Below are 16,078 nucleotides of genomic sequence, written 5' to 3'. Positions count from 1 at the left end.
TGATAATGTGATTTCAACGTTTCGTATTTTTGATCCTTAAATTTATAAATTATTATTAATTATAAATTAATTTATATATTTTTTTTAATTTAATATATAGTTAATAAAAGTTATTTAATTTAAAATATTAAGAAGAATAAAACAGAAAAAAACGGAAACTGCACAATTTCATAAAAGCGTTGCATCATGATTTTCATTTGATTATTTTGAAAACCACATATTTTATGTAATGATTCCAATGATTCACTTAGTGGAACAAAGAAATTTTCTACTTTTGACAATGATGGTTGTTGTAATTCAACGGAAAAAATATCGATCTGTTCACATTGAGGACATTGTTTTTCAGCTTATGAAAGAAAAAATTTATTTTTAGAAGTGTATTAAATGACATAAACAATATTTATTAATAATTTTATTTTATTTATTTAATTTTGTTTATTATTACCTTGTTGTATGCATCCATGACAATATATATGACCACATTGAGTTAAACAAAATGGTTTTTTTCCTCTATTTGTTGTTGCAAAACACTTGTTACAAATGAATGTATCCATATTTTTAATATGTTGCAAAATTTCTTAAAACTTTAATTATATTAATCAGTATAACTATGAATATAATGATTATTGTAAATTATTATATTATAAATTATTGTAATATATTTTTCAATCTTTTTAAATTGATCATATAATCGTTCGTATTTTATATTTGAATTGAATTCATCTTACTTTGAGTTCAATCGGTAATGTTGGAAATAACATAAAAATGATATAAATTTCTGATTTTTCACTTTCAAAGTTTTTTTTTTTTTCAACATAAGAATATATTATTTTCGTTTTTAAAATATAAAAAATAACGTTAATAAAATTATGTATGAAATTTTAAGATTTCAATTTCTAATAGTTCGGCGAAAAAAAATTTTTTATTTTGTTACTTATGTATTTATAATTAAAAATGTTAATGAAATTAAAAATTCTTATTTTTATAAAAAAATCTTAATTTCTAATAATAAAATTTATTTGATGATCAAAAATATTAAATTAAATTAGAATTGAATTGTTATACTTTACATTAATATTAGAATGTATTATAATAATAATTATAACATTAATATTAGAATGTATTTATAGAAAAAGAATATTTAAAACATTGGCAAATATTAAAAAATATAAAAAAAAAATAATCATAGTATAATTTATTATAAAAATTTATTTTAAAATGTTGCATATCTGTATATGAATATATTCACAAAATATTTTTGAAATTTTCATTCGATAAATAAACACAAAAATTGATATATAAAAATTAGCTAAATTATTTATTAAGTTACAAAGCCTAGACAACTTTTTTATCGTTGTTTCATGATCATTATTATTACACAGATTTTCTCATTATTAATAAAATTCTTCTACTATGTTTTGCTTTATTGTTACATAATTATATACACTCTTATTTCTTACGTCTTCTTTCTATCTTTTTTTCAAACTCTAAAGAATATAGTGGACTGAGATTATGGAAGTGAGAAATGCTGCTTATGAATCACCAATTGTTTGTATATATCAATTAGCATTAGATAAAGTAAGGCACAGATAGAGTGAGACGCTGTTATTTTTTTTCCATTTCTCTTCATTTAACGCAAATTTAAATTGTTTATAATTTAAATTCAATTAATATTTTTATATAATAACTTACTGTTTGTTTTAGAATCAAATCTTTAAAGATATCTCACAAATTTATCCATTATTTAGTAACATCCTATGTATCGTATATCTTTCATTTTGATTTGATTAGAAACAAAAAATTAGCAAAATATAAATTAAATTAATCCAGCATTCAAAGCAAATATAATTCTACTTTTTTTTAAATTGTTATATTTTGTATATTTAGAAATTAAAATATAAAATACATTTAAAATAATTTTAAAAGAAATAGAACTGAGATGTTAAATTTAATTGATTATTTCTGATAGATATATAATCATAAAATCTAATCATAAAATAAAAACATCTTTTAATTAAAAATATCACATTTCTGTAGATAAGATCATATTATATATAACATGATCTATAGATAAGATCATATTATATATAACATCACGTGTTGTCAATGAGCAAGAAAGTGGAATATCTATCTTCTTTTACTTCTATGTTTTATCGATGGCCAAATTCCAAATTCATAAGTGAATACAATATCGGAAATATTAAAGATCAAAAAAATAGAGCACGAAAATGAGGTTCTATATAAATGAAGCGTATATCAAATTCAATCATATTTTCAGTCAAAAAATATGTTGTTACAATTTAAAAAAATATTATATATTCCGAATATGTAAACGAATGGATTTTAATAAAATTCCATAAATAACTAAATTTTGAATAATAAAATTTATGTATATAATAAATTTTAAAAATGCAATTTTTGGATTTATTAATTTTTTATGTAAATTAAATATAGTAATGAATATAATAAATTAATGTTAAATATAATAAATTCTTAGATATTTTTTATAATTTATAATTTTATAATTTTATTTTTTTCATATTAATTATCTAATATTATAAATATAAAGAAATATAAGATAGATATTGTTTGATAATAATAATGGTAATAATTGAATATATTTATAATATAACAAATAGAAGTTTATTATTTTTATTTTAAATTTTATATTTCATTTTATTTATAAGATATTTGAGAATCTTTAACCTAAATTCTAAATTTTAAATATAGAATCAAATGAAGGATCAAATTCAGAGAAATCTAGTTAGCTTCGATAATACCACAAGCCCAACGATCTCCCGAGTTTCCAGTGGTTGAAGAAAGATTACTGTTTCCTTTTCCTAAATCATCTTCACCAGAATGAACAACTATTGCACGTCCAAGAATATTATTCTTTCCAGTCAAAGAAATAATGAAATCTTTGATATGTACATCTGCTTCACCTTTAGCGTTTGCTCGAATATTACCTAAATCGCCGACATGTCTTATTGGACTATCTTGTCCACCATGGGTAACCTAAAATGTATATATTAAATAATATATATTAATATGTATTATATTAAATATTTAATTTATCATTTGATTTAATATATCGAGAATTGAATATTATATATAATACTTTATATATAAACTTTATATGTATAATTTACATTCTCAGGATTAAAATGTGGACCGGTAGATGTGCAACCATTTCGTAAATCTCCTTTTTCATGTACGTGGAAACCATGTAATCCTTTTGTAAGTCCACTTATTTTTCCAGTAATATGAACAGAATTATCATCATTTTGAACAATAGTTAGTTTACCTGTTACGTTTCTTATTTGGGCATTATGAGGTATCAAGTTGACGTTTGCAGTTTTTTTCTATTTTTATGATAATAAATATTTATATTATTACGGTTTGCAAATAAGTTTATATAGTTTTATGTTATATAAAAATTAAAAATTTGAAGTTTATATTATTAAAGATTTTGTAAAGATTCAATTGCGAATAATATCGATGTCCAATACAAAAACTATCGATTAATAGCAATTTTCAAATATTAATATCATAAACAAAAATCTAAATATTATACTAATACTAACTATAGATAATAGATATAATAGATATTATAGTATTTTCGTAAACTTACTTTCTCAGTCTCAGTGACAGTTTCGACAATTAGAATTCCAAGTAGTAATACAATTATTCTATTCATAATGAATGTTCTGAAAACAATTTCAAATTATTATATATAATTTAATTATGAAAATTTAATTTTTTTAATTAGTTTAATATTAAATCATTATTAAATGTTAAAATCTATTTTTATTATTAAATTATTATTAATATCATAGATTATAAGTTTACATATTTTTTCATAAAGTTTAATGTTAATTAAAATGAAGTCAACTAAATTTGAAAAATGGCAAATAAATAATTTTCCAAATTATATTTATATTTATATTTATATTTAAAAGGAATATACTTACATAATAAAATATTAAAATTAACAATTTAAACAAAAATTAATATAATATAAATTTATATTATTATTTATAAATTTTAATAATCTTTTAAGTCAAATTTTGAAATAAAATTATTATAATTATATTAATTATATTAATTGTAAAATTATATAAAATTATTATAATTTTTTTTTATAAATTATAAAAATTGCAATAGTTATAAATCAAAAAAAAGTTTGCTATATGCACAGGTGAGATAATAATTGAATCAAAAGTTATAGATAAATATTATGTCGTAAACAAAGAGCTTGCACTTGGAAAGTGAAAGGATTGAATATCGCGTACACGTTCTTGAAGTCATAGATATTGACTAAGTGACTGGATGTGAGTTAAAATGCTCATATAAAAAGAGATGATTCTATTAAATATATCCCCACTCATTATTTCTTCAATGAACACCTGCTTCAAGAACGACCATGAATCATTAAATCATATATTCTCGCTACAAAAGCAATCGTTAAACACGATAAAAAATTTTAAATCTAGATTGACAAGAACATTTATTATCCATATTTGAGGTTATTAGTAGAAACTGATTGGACTTATATCTTTGAATTAAATGTTAAAAAAAATATATGTTGTTAATATTGTGATATCATAGAAATAGAATCAGAAATAATTTTTCAAAACAAAATAAAGTAATAATAAATATTTAAGTAGTAATATAAAGTAATAATAAATATTTAAATATATGAATATATTTTTTTATATTTATCTATTACAAGAATATTATTACAAGAGGAAAAAATACAAATATGGGATATTCGTTTTACTTTTTAATGTAAAAAACCTCAGAATAGTAATAAATGAAAAATCAAAAGTTTGAGGAATTTTATATAATATATGCTACATAAACATAAATATTATAGACTTTACACAATTTTTAATTTTTTTACTTTTATAAATAAAAACAAAATCCGATTAAATACAATTTCATATATAATAGTAATAGTATGAGACATTGTTACTATTGAAAAGAGTATTGTTACTATTGAAAGAAATAAATCATGAAACTATATTAAAGTTTTAATAAAAAGTTTTTATTAATGTACAAACATAATAAATAATAGATATCAAATATAATAAAACAATCACAATTAAACGAACAATTTATCTTATTTTGTAATAACTGCATATGTAAATTCTGAATCTTATATAATCACTCATAATTAATATGATGGCACAGTATAACTCTATAACTTTATAACTTATCTTTAAAATCTTCAAAAAATTTTAATTATATTGCTATTATTAGTCAAATATCTCATATTTCAATTTATCATTTTTCTCTTATTTTATTTTTTTATTATAAATAAAGATATGAATATTTTAAATCTTCATTAATATATGAAAACTATGATTATTATAGTATATATTTATAGTATATATATTATTATAGTATAACTTACCTTTTTTATTTTAAAAATCATAAAATAAATTAAAGTAAATTTCACTTTAATAAGCGCGCATAGAAACTTTTTATTACAATCGAAATATAAAATGTCCATTAAACAAAAGAAAGATAGCTATTAATAACAATTGCCTATGGAAGAGAATATTTTATTCGATACATATATATATATATATACACGAAGTACAATCATTGTCAAAATTATCAATATAGATCAAAACTTTGATGTCTTGTATTTCTATTCTATTTCAACTTGTATCTTTTTTTCTATTTAATTGTTTAAAATCTTTTCGAAATCTGACACTTTTTTTCTTTGATATTTTTTTGATATAAGAACATAATTTATGAATTCAATATGTTGAGCAATATTATAGGAGATAGATAGAATATTATACAGAATTGTTAGACAAATTTAAAAATTAAGCAACGATTATTCGAGATATAAATTGAATATCCGTGAAAAAATTTTCTAAATAATTTTCATTTAATTATAAATTCCAAAAGAAAAAAAAAGTAAGATTAATGTATATTCAAATAATATTAAAATCAATTATTATCATTATTATCTCCTTAAATTATTATAGACTTATAAATTATTTGAAAAAAAAATTTTTTTGAACATTTGTAATTTTATTTTTATTTTATATTATTTATTTTGTAATTTTATATTATTATTTTCTTATTATTTTTTTGTTATATTTTTTATTCTGTATTAATGCAATTTTATTGTTTAATAAAATTGAACAACGTTGAAGAAGAGAATAAAACAGAAGATGAGGATAATTACAACATAAATTGTTCTTTTTTGTCTGCTTTAATTTTTTTTATAGCAAATATTTGTGAAACAGTGATTGTTAACTGACTTATATGAACGTGAATTATCTTATTCATCTATGTAATAATATTTCGTGCAATTAAATTTATAATTAAAAATTTATAATATTTTCTTTTTATTTTTTTTTAATTAAAGTTTAATAATTTCTCATAACATATTAAGTTTATCTTTTATATTAATTTCATATAATTGAAACTTTATTTTTATTAAATTGATTTAATTAAAAATTTTTAATTTTTTTTATTATAATTATTAAATAATTATCATTATTTTTTTATTATGATAATTAAATTAAATACAATTATTTTTAATGTATAAAGTATTTATACGTATTTAAATTTAATTTAGTTATTTAAGGGAATATGTAAACACATAAATTTTTATTTTTAATATTTTTTTTAATAATTTAACTATGATTGAATAAAAAGCTAATAAAATTTTACACATCATTTTATTAAAACACATATAAAACAAATATTTGCTTGTTGAATTTTATATTCTTATATCTGCTGCAATTTTTTTGCTCAATTTGGTAGCCAGTGTATCACGAAATCTTTTTCCTTTTCTTAAAATTTGCTTCCAATTAAACGTATAAATGAATGGTTTCTTTTGTAGCTCAGCCATTATTGTAGCTTGTGTTTCCTTAAAATGATTAATGATTTCTTCGTTTGGATCAACTCGAACTTGAATGTCCTTAGAATTCATTACAAAAAAAAATTGTGAATGAAAATTAATTTAAAATTTTATTTAAAATATATCATTGAATTATTTGATGATACTTGAAAAGTAAAAAATAAATCGAAAGAATAAATCGAAAATATAAGTTAATTTTTTTCATATAAAATTATTTCCGAATAATTTTAAATATTCTTAGAGTATATGTACATTTAAATTTAATATTCGATTATCACACATGAATGTATCAGTTATACAATAATTATATTTCTATTCATGCTTTTTTTTATTTTTTTTATTATAATTTATAAAATAGAAATAATTATTTTTTTTCAAGAATTTTCTTTCGATTATTATAAAAAATTATTCTAAAAGTTATTGAAAATCTTCTTTCTATTAAAATATATTGTATTTTGCTTAACGTTTATAGATAAAAATATAATGAAAATTGAAATACTTTATATTTTCGACTTATTTTTTTTTTTCATGTAACTTCAATGAAATCCAGATTGTATATATGTGTAATTTTTTTCTTTTATATACCATTACTTCTTGTTCAAGTATAGTATCTTCTACAGTGACTAAATCAATTTCTTTTGGTGGTAAGATAGGTTTGATCTCTGGGGGAGGACCTGCGGGGAAGAAAAGATTCTTGGTATGCTCGAAAATATCTTCTTGCATTTTTAATGTCTCCTGTAACCGTTTCTTCTTCCTTTGTGCTTCCTGTCGTAATTTTAGTATGGGTTCACGTTGCCTTTCAAGATCATCTTTTTTTAAGCCTTTCTTTTCCAAAAGTACTTCTTGCATGTGCTTCAATTCTCTTGCTTTCCATTTTTCGCGCGCATCTTCAATCATTTCCCATCTTTTCTAAGAATTAATTAATTAATTCAATTAATATAATAATTTTTTTCAGTCATTTCTTTTTTTTTTATTAGTGTTAATTTATTAAAATGAAATGTACCAATGTTTTTTTTACAGGCTCTAGAGTAGTTTCGGGTTCCATTGTTTTAACGGCAATTCTTTTCTCTTCTTCCTCTTGTTTTTTTTTCTCTGCTTCCTGTGCTAATCTTTTCTCTTCAATATCTATATAATTTGCTTGAAACCATTTCTCTCTCCATTCTTTACAATTTTGTGCCTAATATTTATTAAAGTAATTTTTCATAATTAATCTATATATATGAGAAAGAATTTTTTATTGAAAAATTAAAAAAAAAATTTTTTTAAAGTATAAATAAATTATTATAAAAAAATATTAGAAATTATTAATTATTAATATTATTGTTAATGAAATTTATTTAAAGATAATATAAAAAAATAAATTTACTCTTGCGACTTGATGCTGAATGAAATTTATCATCCACTCCATATCACTTAAATCTACTTTCAAAAAATCACCAGGAGATAGGAACATTCTTAGGATACCATTGAAATCGCAAAATCCTATGCATTGTGGATCCAATTTTAAATCGTGAGGATATATTCCCGTAATTATGTGACCTGATAAACTCTGGGTAACACATGGGCTATCTGTTTTCACTTGGAAATCCCATAATTCAACAGTACCATCTGTTCTTGTTAAAATTAATACCGTGGGACGATAACTACCCCATGAAACAGCAGTAAGTCTATATAAAAAATAGATATATTTCGATATAAAATATATATATATATAAATAATTTAGAAAAAATAATATGATTAATATAATAAAAAAAATAATGCTTTCTTAAAAATAATAATAATTTTAGAGTAATATAATAAGACTGTTTTAATTATATTTATTACTTTTTGTTTTGTTTAAAATAAATATGTTTATATATAAGCTTTAATTAGAGTTTAAAATAAAAGTATATTAATTACTTTTAAATTAAATTTTGAATAATAAGTTATTAGAATGTAAATATAAAAATAAAAGATACAGTTTTTATATTATTAATTAAGTTTTAATAACAAGAGAAAGAAAAGAAAAGATTTTTAAATATAAAAATATCTGTGAAGTACCCAATATCTAACTTCTTCCACATTACTGGTAAACCAAAATTTTCTTTCCAAACGGCATATATTTTTCCACCTATAGTGGCAATCCAATTTGCATCTTGTCTATTCCTAACAGCATGTGTTACAGGACCATCATGTATTTTATTATACCAAATCCAACGACATATTTCAGTATTAATAGTTAAATCCGTAGTAAAATCATATCCTTCCCATGTGACACAACCAAAATCACCTAATGATAAAATCTTATAATCAATAAAAAGACTTTTTGATTTGACTTGTTTGATTTTCAATAGATCAAATATTTGATTGGATAGGATAATTTATTTCTTTCCTAAATACTTTTTTTTGTATACCTTCAACAGTACCAACATATATATTTCTTTCCATTTCAAAATCAGGCTTTTCGATTATATTTCTATAAAATCTTCGAATAGTTATATCCTCTGTAGGTGGAATAACGTCTATACGTTCTTTCTTAAATTTTGGTACATAAATAGTCATAGTAGTAATCACTACTTTTCGACTTTCGTTCGGATGTTGAATCACCAAAATATAATGAGGCTTGAAAATACGATCCAATATTTTATACGGAGATATAGATTCCACTAATGCTTCTGGTCTTTTCACTTTTGCTTCTTTTCTTTTTCGAGTATCCTTCTTTTTTAATGCTATCCATCTTGAAATAAATAATAATTTGATTAATTTTCTGATTAATTTATATATAATATAATAAATATAAATTTAATTTCTGAATTTATAATAGATGAATATATTTATAGAAGAAGAATTAGATAATTGTTTAATAATTTGTAATAATTTTGAATTATGCAATATTTTAACCATTTATTGAAACTAATCTATCATAGATATTTCATTATTTATATTCAGAATTTTTCTATTTTAATATAAAAAATTATTATCTATTTACATTTACATTTGACTTTGAATTTAATTATCATAGCACAAAGATAAAATTATGTAATTTCAATATGCATTACAAAAATATTTGTATGATATTATATAATAAATAATGACATTTGATAAATATATTTAAGATATATCTTTGGAGAAATTTTTTGTTTATCATAATTTTCCTTCTCTAGATTTTTTAACATTCCTATCATTAACATTCCTATTAGTAATAGTAATAAAATATTTGTTATAAACTTAAATTAAATTGTTTACTAATATATGTAATATAAGTAATATAAAAAGAATTTATTTAAAAAAAAGACTAACTTTTCATCTAATTTTAAATTCCAAAAAGCGATCGTACCGTCCTGGCTCGCGGTAAGAAATTGTGATGATAAATCATCAATACTCGCATCTTTAGGTAATGATGTAATTCTGCCACTCGAATCTATACTGTTATATGGTGGAATCCATGCAATTTGGGTCACAGCCGCTTTCTGACTCTCCTTCAATGAAGACATCGCAGTTGGTCTGATTAAAGAAATTTTAAGCGCTTCTTGCATCCACGTGATCAAACTTTTTATCATGATTTTATGTCTTATTTGAGCTGCGGTGTGCACAATTACTGTTTCTACTGCTTCAATTTTTCCAGGAATATGCCATATTACGACCTATCAATTTTTAAATATCTTTTAATTATTTCGTATATAGAAACTGATATTTAAACAATTTTTGAGCAAATGAGAATTTAATTTTCCTGCTATTTATATTTTTATGAAAAAAAAAAATCAGGATGAATTTACATTAATTGAAGAAGAAAGTTTTAAGTATTCCATAGAATAATAAAATTATATCTTAACAATTTTTTTTCTCGATAAAATTATTGCATTTATTATTATTATTTTTTTTAATATGACGCTCTGTATTTATTGTCCGTAATGAATATTTTTATTAGTTTTTTAGATTTTTAATACTTAATTGGCCATTCGCACAACCACCGACGACCAAATTTCCATCCAATGGACTCACGGTCACGGATGTTACTTCTCTTGGACATTCAAGCACTAATTTTGGCATCAAAGAATCGTTAAAAGACCATACGAGAGCGTAATTATTATCATAGGCTTTAATAATCTGTAATGAAAATTTTAATTATGATTTCAAAGAAAAAAAAAATTTTTATTTCTCTGTTTTAAATTATTCACCTCTTCATCCGATTTAGGACCAATTAAATGTTGGCTCTTTGCGAAGCTTGTATAAGCAGTAAACATTATTCCAGTCCAGAATGGATGCCAGGTAAGATCATTAATAACTTTATTAACCACGTGTTTCTCATCATGGAAACTTAAATATTCTTTATAGGTTATAGGTATAGGACATTGAGTATCTCTTATATTTTTCACCAAATCTTCATAGTCATTGCAATAAATATCCCAAGTAGCATTTACCAATAACTAGAATGTAATATTAAATATTAATTATTAAAACCTTACTAGAGAATGTAGTAAAGAGTTGTAGTAAAGTTGAATGATTGTAATTAACCATATATATTATAATATTTAATTAATATTTTCATGTTAAAGTATATAAACTAACTTGATCACATATATAATCAGTGAAATAACGAAGAAAAAGTTTCAAAGATTCTTGTTCTTCCGGGGTAAATTTTTTAATATCTGGACGTTCATATGTATATTCATATTGGACCCAACGATTTATGGGTACCGAAAGTTCTGTTTGAATTTTTACAGTTCGATATTCTGGAGTAATTTGAGTTTCATTGTATAACAATTTACGTGGAATATTTTCGAAGATTTGACGATAAGGAAGAAGCTCAATGTATCCATCTCTAACGTCATCCACTTTTCTATCTTCGAAGTGTATTGGTGCATTCAGCACGTCCGCTGTACTTACTAACTAAAATAAATCATTAATGAAATATTTTATATCTAATTATACAGCAAAAAATGTAGATAATAATGTAAAAAATAAAATAAAATATGAACAAATATATAATCACATAATAATTTAAAAAAATACACAATTAAGAATTTTATTATTTTTTATTATAATTTTTATGTATAAAAATATAAATATCATTGAATATAAAAATTACACTAATAAAAAAACAATAAAAAAGAAATTATATTCAGAATTCTGAAATTAATAGATTAATATTTCAGATGTAAAATTATTTTTTATATATTTTTTGAAATTTTTTGAAAATTAAAAATTAATGCAGTTTTGCAAAATGAAATTCTTTTTTCAATTCTTCTATTTTCTAACAAAGATATACTATTGTATTTTCATCTATTTCTGTATTTTATTGACTATTTTTTACCTCAATTTCCAAAAGCGGTCTAGTATTCTTAACGATCATTGAATCAATTTCCACACTGCTAGTTAATTCTTTCCACTTTCCAATTGGTTTGTATACAGCAGTTCTCACGCGATTCTCATGATCTTCTCTCTCCTTTTGAATATATTCGACTATCGCATCACGACCTTCTTCGGTCAGACATATATAGAATTGACCTTCCTCGGTTAGCGATGGGACGTAACCAATTAACATTTTCGAGTTTGGAAACTTATATATCTCATCTTTTACGGGTAAAAAATCACTGCTGTCTTCATGAAGATCTATATTGTCTTCAATGATCTTTTTCCTGACATATACCCAAGGATATTCAGTACTGACATTTTCTCCTATGACACAACCAACTATTTTTTGTGTAATTGGTGATAAATTAATCCTTGCTATACCTGGAATACCCTAAGACAGAAAATTTATGATTTGATAAATCAATTAAACAAATAATTATACATGTTTATAATATATGTAACATATATTATAACAAATATTATAACATATATTATAACAAATAACATGTTTAAAAGAACAAATTATATAAGACAGTGTTTCTCTTTTTTATATATATATCATATGCCATCTCAATATTTCAAAGATTTTTATATTCTTTTTAACGGAATAATCAATTGTTTTTCAACTATTGGTAATAAAATAATGAATTCAATATTAGTTTTTAATTATCTTTTTGATATATGATACAGATGTATATATTTGGAAAATACTTAAAATTTTAAAATCTTAAAATTTTAAATCCAAAAACTACGAAGATATCCCTAAAATCTAACATTTTAAATCTATTCCAAATATATTCCAAAAATTACATTACAATCAATAATTACATTAAACAATTTTGTTAAACAACTATGTTTAACAAAAGTGCTTTTTAATATTAAAATAATTTAAAATAAAAAAAATTCATAAAAAAATTTTCAATTATTATTAGAAGACTCAAGTTATTATGTTAAACTGGGATGTTATGAATTAAAGTAAATAAATAAATTTTATTAATGTGCAAATCATAACAGGTTTGAATAAGAATAATTAAAAATTTGATAATATCATATTGTTATATAAGTAATTTACCAATGTTGTGGAATAACGAATTTCTTTCAATGGCTCGCGTATAAAATCTTTTGAAGCAAGTTGCAAAATTTCTTCGGCTCCTATGCCAGAAGCGGAAAAGGAATCTAACTCATAAATTGTTTTTTGCCTTTCTTTGATTGTACTTGTATCTATGCGTACCGATTCTTTTGCTTCTTTTTCCCAATCTACGACTTCAGGAATATCTTTAAAGAAAATAAATGATTTTTATAATAGTTTATCTGTTGTAATTTTTTGTAATAAATTGATTGAAATAAATCTATTAATATCAAAAATAAAAAAATAAAAAAAGTATAATTAATATAAATATTATGAGGTTAATAATATTTCGTGAAATTGTTTATAATTAATTAAAATATTCATTACTAATTAATTTTTTATTATATATATAGTGTAAAATAATACAATACATAAGTTAATCAGATTTTTTAATATAAAATTAATTTTTATCATTAATGAACATTCGATGTCATAAATTTTTTTATTGAATATAATTAAAAAGATCGATTCAAAAATACATTAATTTAAGTTCATCAACATAATTATTACTAATATTAATTAATAGAAATCAATTCATTACGCAAACGAAGTATAAATTTTCAATTTCATTTCAATTCATTTAATATTGAAAAAAGTTATTCTCGACTCTCCGATTAATTTATGTTTTTTATTCAAACGTAAAAATAACAAATATGTATTTTGTGTATAATCTTACCAAATGTTTTTATTTTGTTCGTATTTATAAAATAATATTTATTAGTATTAGTTGTTAATATTAGTCTATTAATTATGTTGAAAACTTTAATTAATATTCTCCTGAATCAATTTCCTTATTTACATTCAATGTAAATTTTTCTTGATAAGTATTATAAGCTTTTAAAATCTTGGATCCTTTTTTTTTTAACATTTTTTATCATTCATATATAAAAGATGAAAATAAAGAGAGATCGTTCTATTTCCATTTCACTGGAAATCATAGTTTTGTTCTATTCTATTTTGCTTCAACATTTAAAATTAAAATTAAAATTACTTAAATTGGTTATAACTTAATAAATAATCGATTTTTGTATACTAACTTTTATGTTTATTTTCTCTTTAGAATTGTCTCTAGAATTGACTAAAAATTTCATAAATATATTAACATCTTACATATAATATAATAGCAAATAGATAATTTTAATATAAAATCTATTTCTATATAAATAAATACATAAATATCTATAAATATTCAAATTTTTAAACTTATAATGTATCTATATTATCAAAATTTTATTTTAGGAATTTTATTATTTTCGAATAATATGAATCGTATAAATATTTTTACGCATTAAAAATATTAAAAATCATTTTTAAGATCATAATTTTAAATATGTTCTTTTAAGAAAACGATATATTTTAATATAACGATAATTAGTTTTAATTTTATAACGAAATAGAAACCAACATTTTTCTTCTTCTTCTTCTTCTTCCCTCTTTTCAGGTTTCGATACATATTCATAATCTTCATGTTCTACATAATCATTATTGTAAATATCTTCTACTGATGCTGGTTCTTGTATTTCAATCGAATATCTATCTTCTTCTTCAGATTGTTTATCATATTCATTTTGTATAGATTTGTTATTTTGATTAGATTGTTCATTTTTTTCTTTTTTTTCGTTCTGTCTTTCAAATTCATCAGCCATTTTAATTAATAATTATAAACATGATAGAAAAATGATATTAATGACATTAAATTATTTTTAAATGTTCATTTTTTTTCTATTCATATTCATTTCATATTCGTTTTATGTTTATATATATATATATATTCATTTTTTCAAAATAGTGAATATATCTATTTCTATATCTTACCTTATTGGTTAGAAAATTACAAAGAATCTTTGATTTTTAACCTCTTTTCTTAAAATTTGTCACTTTTAAATTTCTCACATTTATTTATTAAAGCTAATTTAATTTATATCTAATATTAAAATCAATGATTTATATTAATATTAATTAAACTATTCAGAAAAAGAAATTATTGAAAAATCTCTTTCTTTCTCTCTCTTTCTATCTATTTAGAAAGATTTTACGAAAATTTAAATTGAATTACAGATGTTTATGTTCTAATTGAATTAATTCTATCAAATTTAAAAAATTGTTAGTGACATCGAAAAAATATTGTATAAAAATTAAATAATTTTGAATTGTTTTATATTTTTGTACTTCATTTATATCAATAATAACCAACAGAGGTCGACACAAGTATATAAATCAAAATGGATAAGGCAAAGAAGCACAGCAATTAACTAATGATTTATTAATGATCTAATAATATATTTTAACAATGTTTTTAATTATATAGAACTTTTGTTTCTTATTATGTTATAATTCATATCATAAATATATATTTATTGATGTTATCGATCATTAATAACTTTCTTCATTATTTTTAAATCTTAAATATAATATGTAATACAAATATATAAAAAAAAAAACAAATTCTATAAATATTTTTTTTTAAAGTCTTAATGAAAGTTTTAATTTATAAGAATAATGAAAAATTTAATATATCATAAAATTAAGATAGAATTTTGCTATATATATTTTAAATTGTATAAATTTTATATAAATTTAACTTACATTAAATTATATTAATGCAAAAATTATTTTTTGTTTAAATCTTAATTGAAATATATTCAATAAATCACTTTAAATAACTAATATAGTATAGTTGAATATATATGTGTGACTATGTGTGAGTAAAGCTTTTCGTAGTAGTGTA

General features: G+C 20.8%; 3 protein-coding genes across 6 annotated transcripts; all 3 read right to left on the bottom strand.

Moving 5' to 3' along the window:
- Nucleotides 1–119: 119 nt before the first annotated feature.
- LOC122714625 (RING finger protein narya) lies at nt 120–668 on the bottom strand. Its single transcript, XM_043936118.1, has 2 exons — nt 446–668; nt 120–346 (listed from the first exon to the last, which is right to left on the bottom strand). The coding sequence occupies exons 1-2, from the start codon at nt 552–554 to the stop codon at nt 120–122; spliced, it is 336 nt and encodes a 111-aa protein (XP_043792053.1). The 5' UTR covers nt 555–668.
- A 1,952-nt stretch (nt 669–2,620) lies between these two features.
- LOC122714641 (superoxide dismutase [Cu-Zn]-like) lies at nt 2,621–5,465 on the bottom strand. 2 transcript variants are annotated; one of them, XM_043936145.1, is made up of 4 exons: nt 5,417–5,465; nt 3,632–3,707; nt 3,150–3,362; nt 2,621–3,015 (listed from the first exon to the last, which is right to left on the bottom strand). In XM_043936145.1, the coding sequence occupies exons 2-4, from the start codon at nt 3,695–3,697 to the stop codon at nt 2,761–2,763; spliced, it is 534 nt and encodes a 177-aa protein (XP_043792080.1). In that variant the 5' UTR covers nt 3,698–3,707; nt 5,417–5,465; the 3' UTR covers nt 2,621–2,760. The 2 variants fall into 2 exon arrangements, with proteins under 2 accessions (XP_043792080.1, XP_043792081.1); XM_043936146.1 differs by lacking the exon at nt 5,417–5,465 and adding an exon at nt 3,972–3,981.
- A 1,222-nt stretch (nt 5,466–6,687) lies between these two features.
- On the bottom strand, nt 6,688–14,996 carry LOC122714628 (dynein axonemal intermediate chain 3-like). Of its 3 annotated transcripts, none has more exons than XM_043936121.1 (13): nt 14,756–14,996; nt 13,294–13,496; nt 12,181–12,612; nt 11,436–11,756; nt 11,045–11,293; nt 10,818–10,973; nt 10,167–10,510; nt 9,281–9,603; nt 8,928–9,156; nt 8,253–8,553; nt 7,890–8,063; nt 7,472–7,795; nt 6,688–6,946 (listed from the first exon to the last, which is right to left on the bottom strand). In XM_043936121.1, exons 1-13 carry the CDS (start codon nt 14,994–14,996, stop codon nt 6,746–6,748), a joined length of 3,498 nt encoding a protein of 1,165 aa, XP_043792056.1. In that variant the 3' UTR covers nt 6,688–6,745. The 3 variants fall into 3 exon arrangements, with proteins under 3 accessions (XP_043792056.1, XP_043792057.1, XP_043792058.1); XM_043936122.1 differs by having other exon boundaries at nt 6,688–6,895; XM_043936123.1 differs by lacking the exon at nt 6,688–6,946 and having other exon boundaries at nt 7,640–7,790.
- Between the last annotated feature and the right edge of the window lie 1,082 nt (nt 14,997–16,078).

The sequence above is a fragment of the Apis laboriosa genome, unplaced genomic scaffold, assembly GCF_014066325.1.
Source record: "Apis laboriosa isolate Shangri-la unplaced genomic scaffold, ASM1406632v1 scaffold344_cov150, whole genome shotgun sequence".
Taxonomy (NCBI): domain Eukaryota; kingdom Metazoa; phylum Arthropoda; class Insecta; order Hymenoptera; family Apidae; genus Apis; species Apis laboriosa.
This window is presented reverse-complemented; position numbering and strand designations above follow the sequence as displayed.

Coding starts and splice junctions, on each gene's coding strand:
- LOC122714641 (XM_043936145.1), bottom strand. CDS start 3,697: ATGAATAGAATAATTGTATTACTACTTGGAATTCTAATTGTCGAAACT. Junction 3,363..3,631: donor CTGTCACTGAGACTGAGAAA/GTAAGTTTACGA, acceptor TCATAAAAATAG/AAAAAAACTGCAAACGTCAA. Junction 3,016..3,149: donor CACATTTTAATCCTGAGAAT/GTAAATTATACA, acceptor TATACATTTTAG/GTTACCCATGGTGGACAAGA.
- LOC122714625 (XM_043936118.1), bottom strand. CDS start 554: ATGGATACATTCATTTGTAACAAGTGTTTTGCAACAACAAATAGAGGA. Junction 347..445: donor TCATGGATGCATACAACAAG/GTAATAATAAAC, acceptor TTCTTTCATAAG/CTGAAAAACAATGTCCTCAA.
- LOC122714628 (XM_043936121.1), bottom strand. CDS start 14,996: ATGGCTGATGAATTTGAAAGACAGAACGAAAAAAAAGAAAAAAATGAA. Junction 12,613..13,293: donor TTCGTTATTCCACAACATTG/GTAAATTACTTA, acceptor TTTCTGTCTTAG/GGTATTCCAGGTATAGCAAG. Junction 8,064..8,252: donor TTCAGCATCAAGTCGCAAGA/GTAAATTTATTT, acceptor AATAAATATTAG/GCACAAAATTGTAAAGAATG.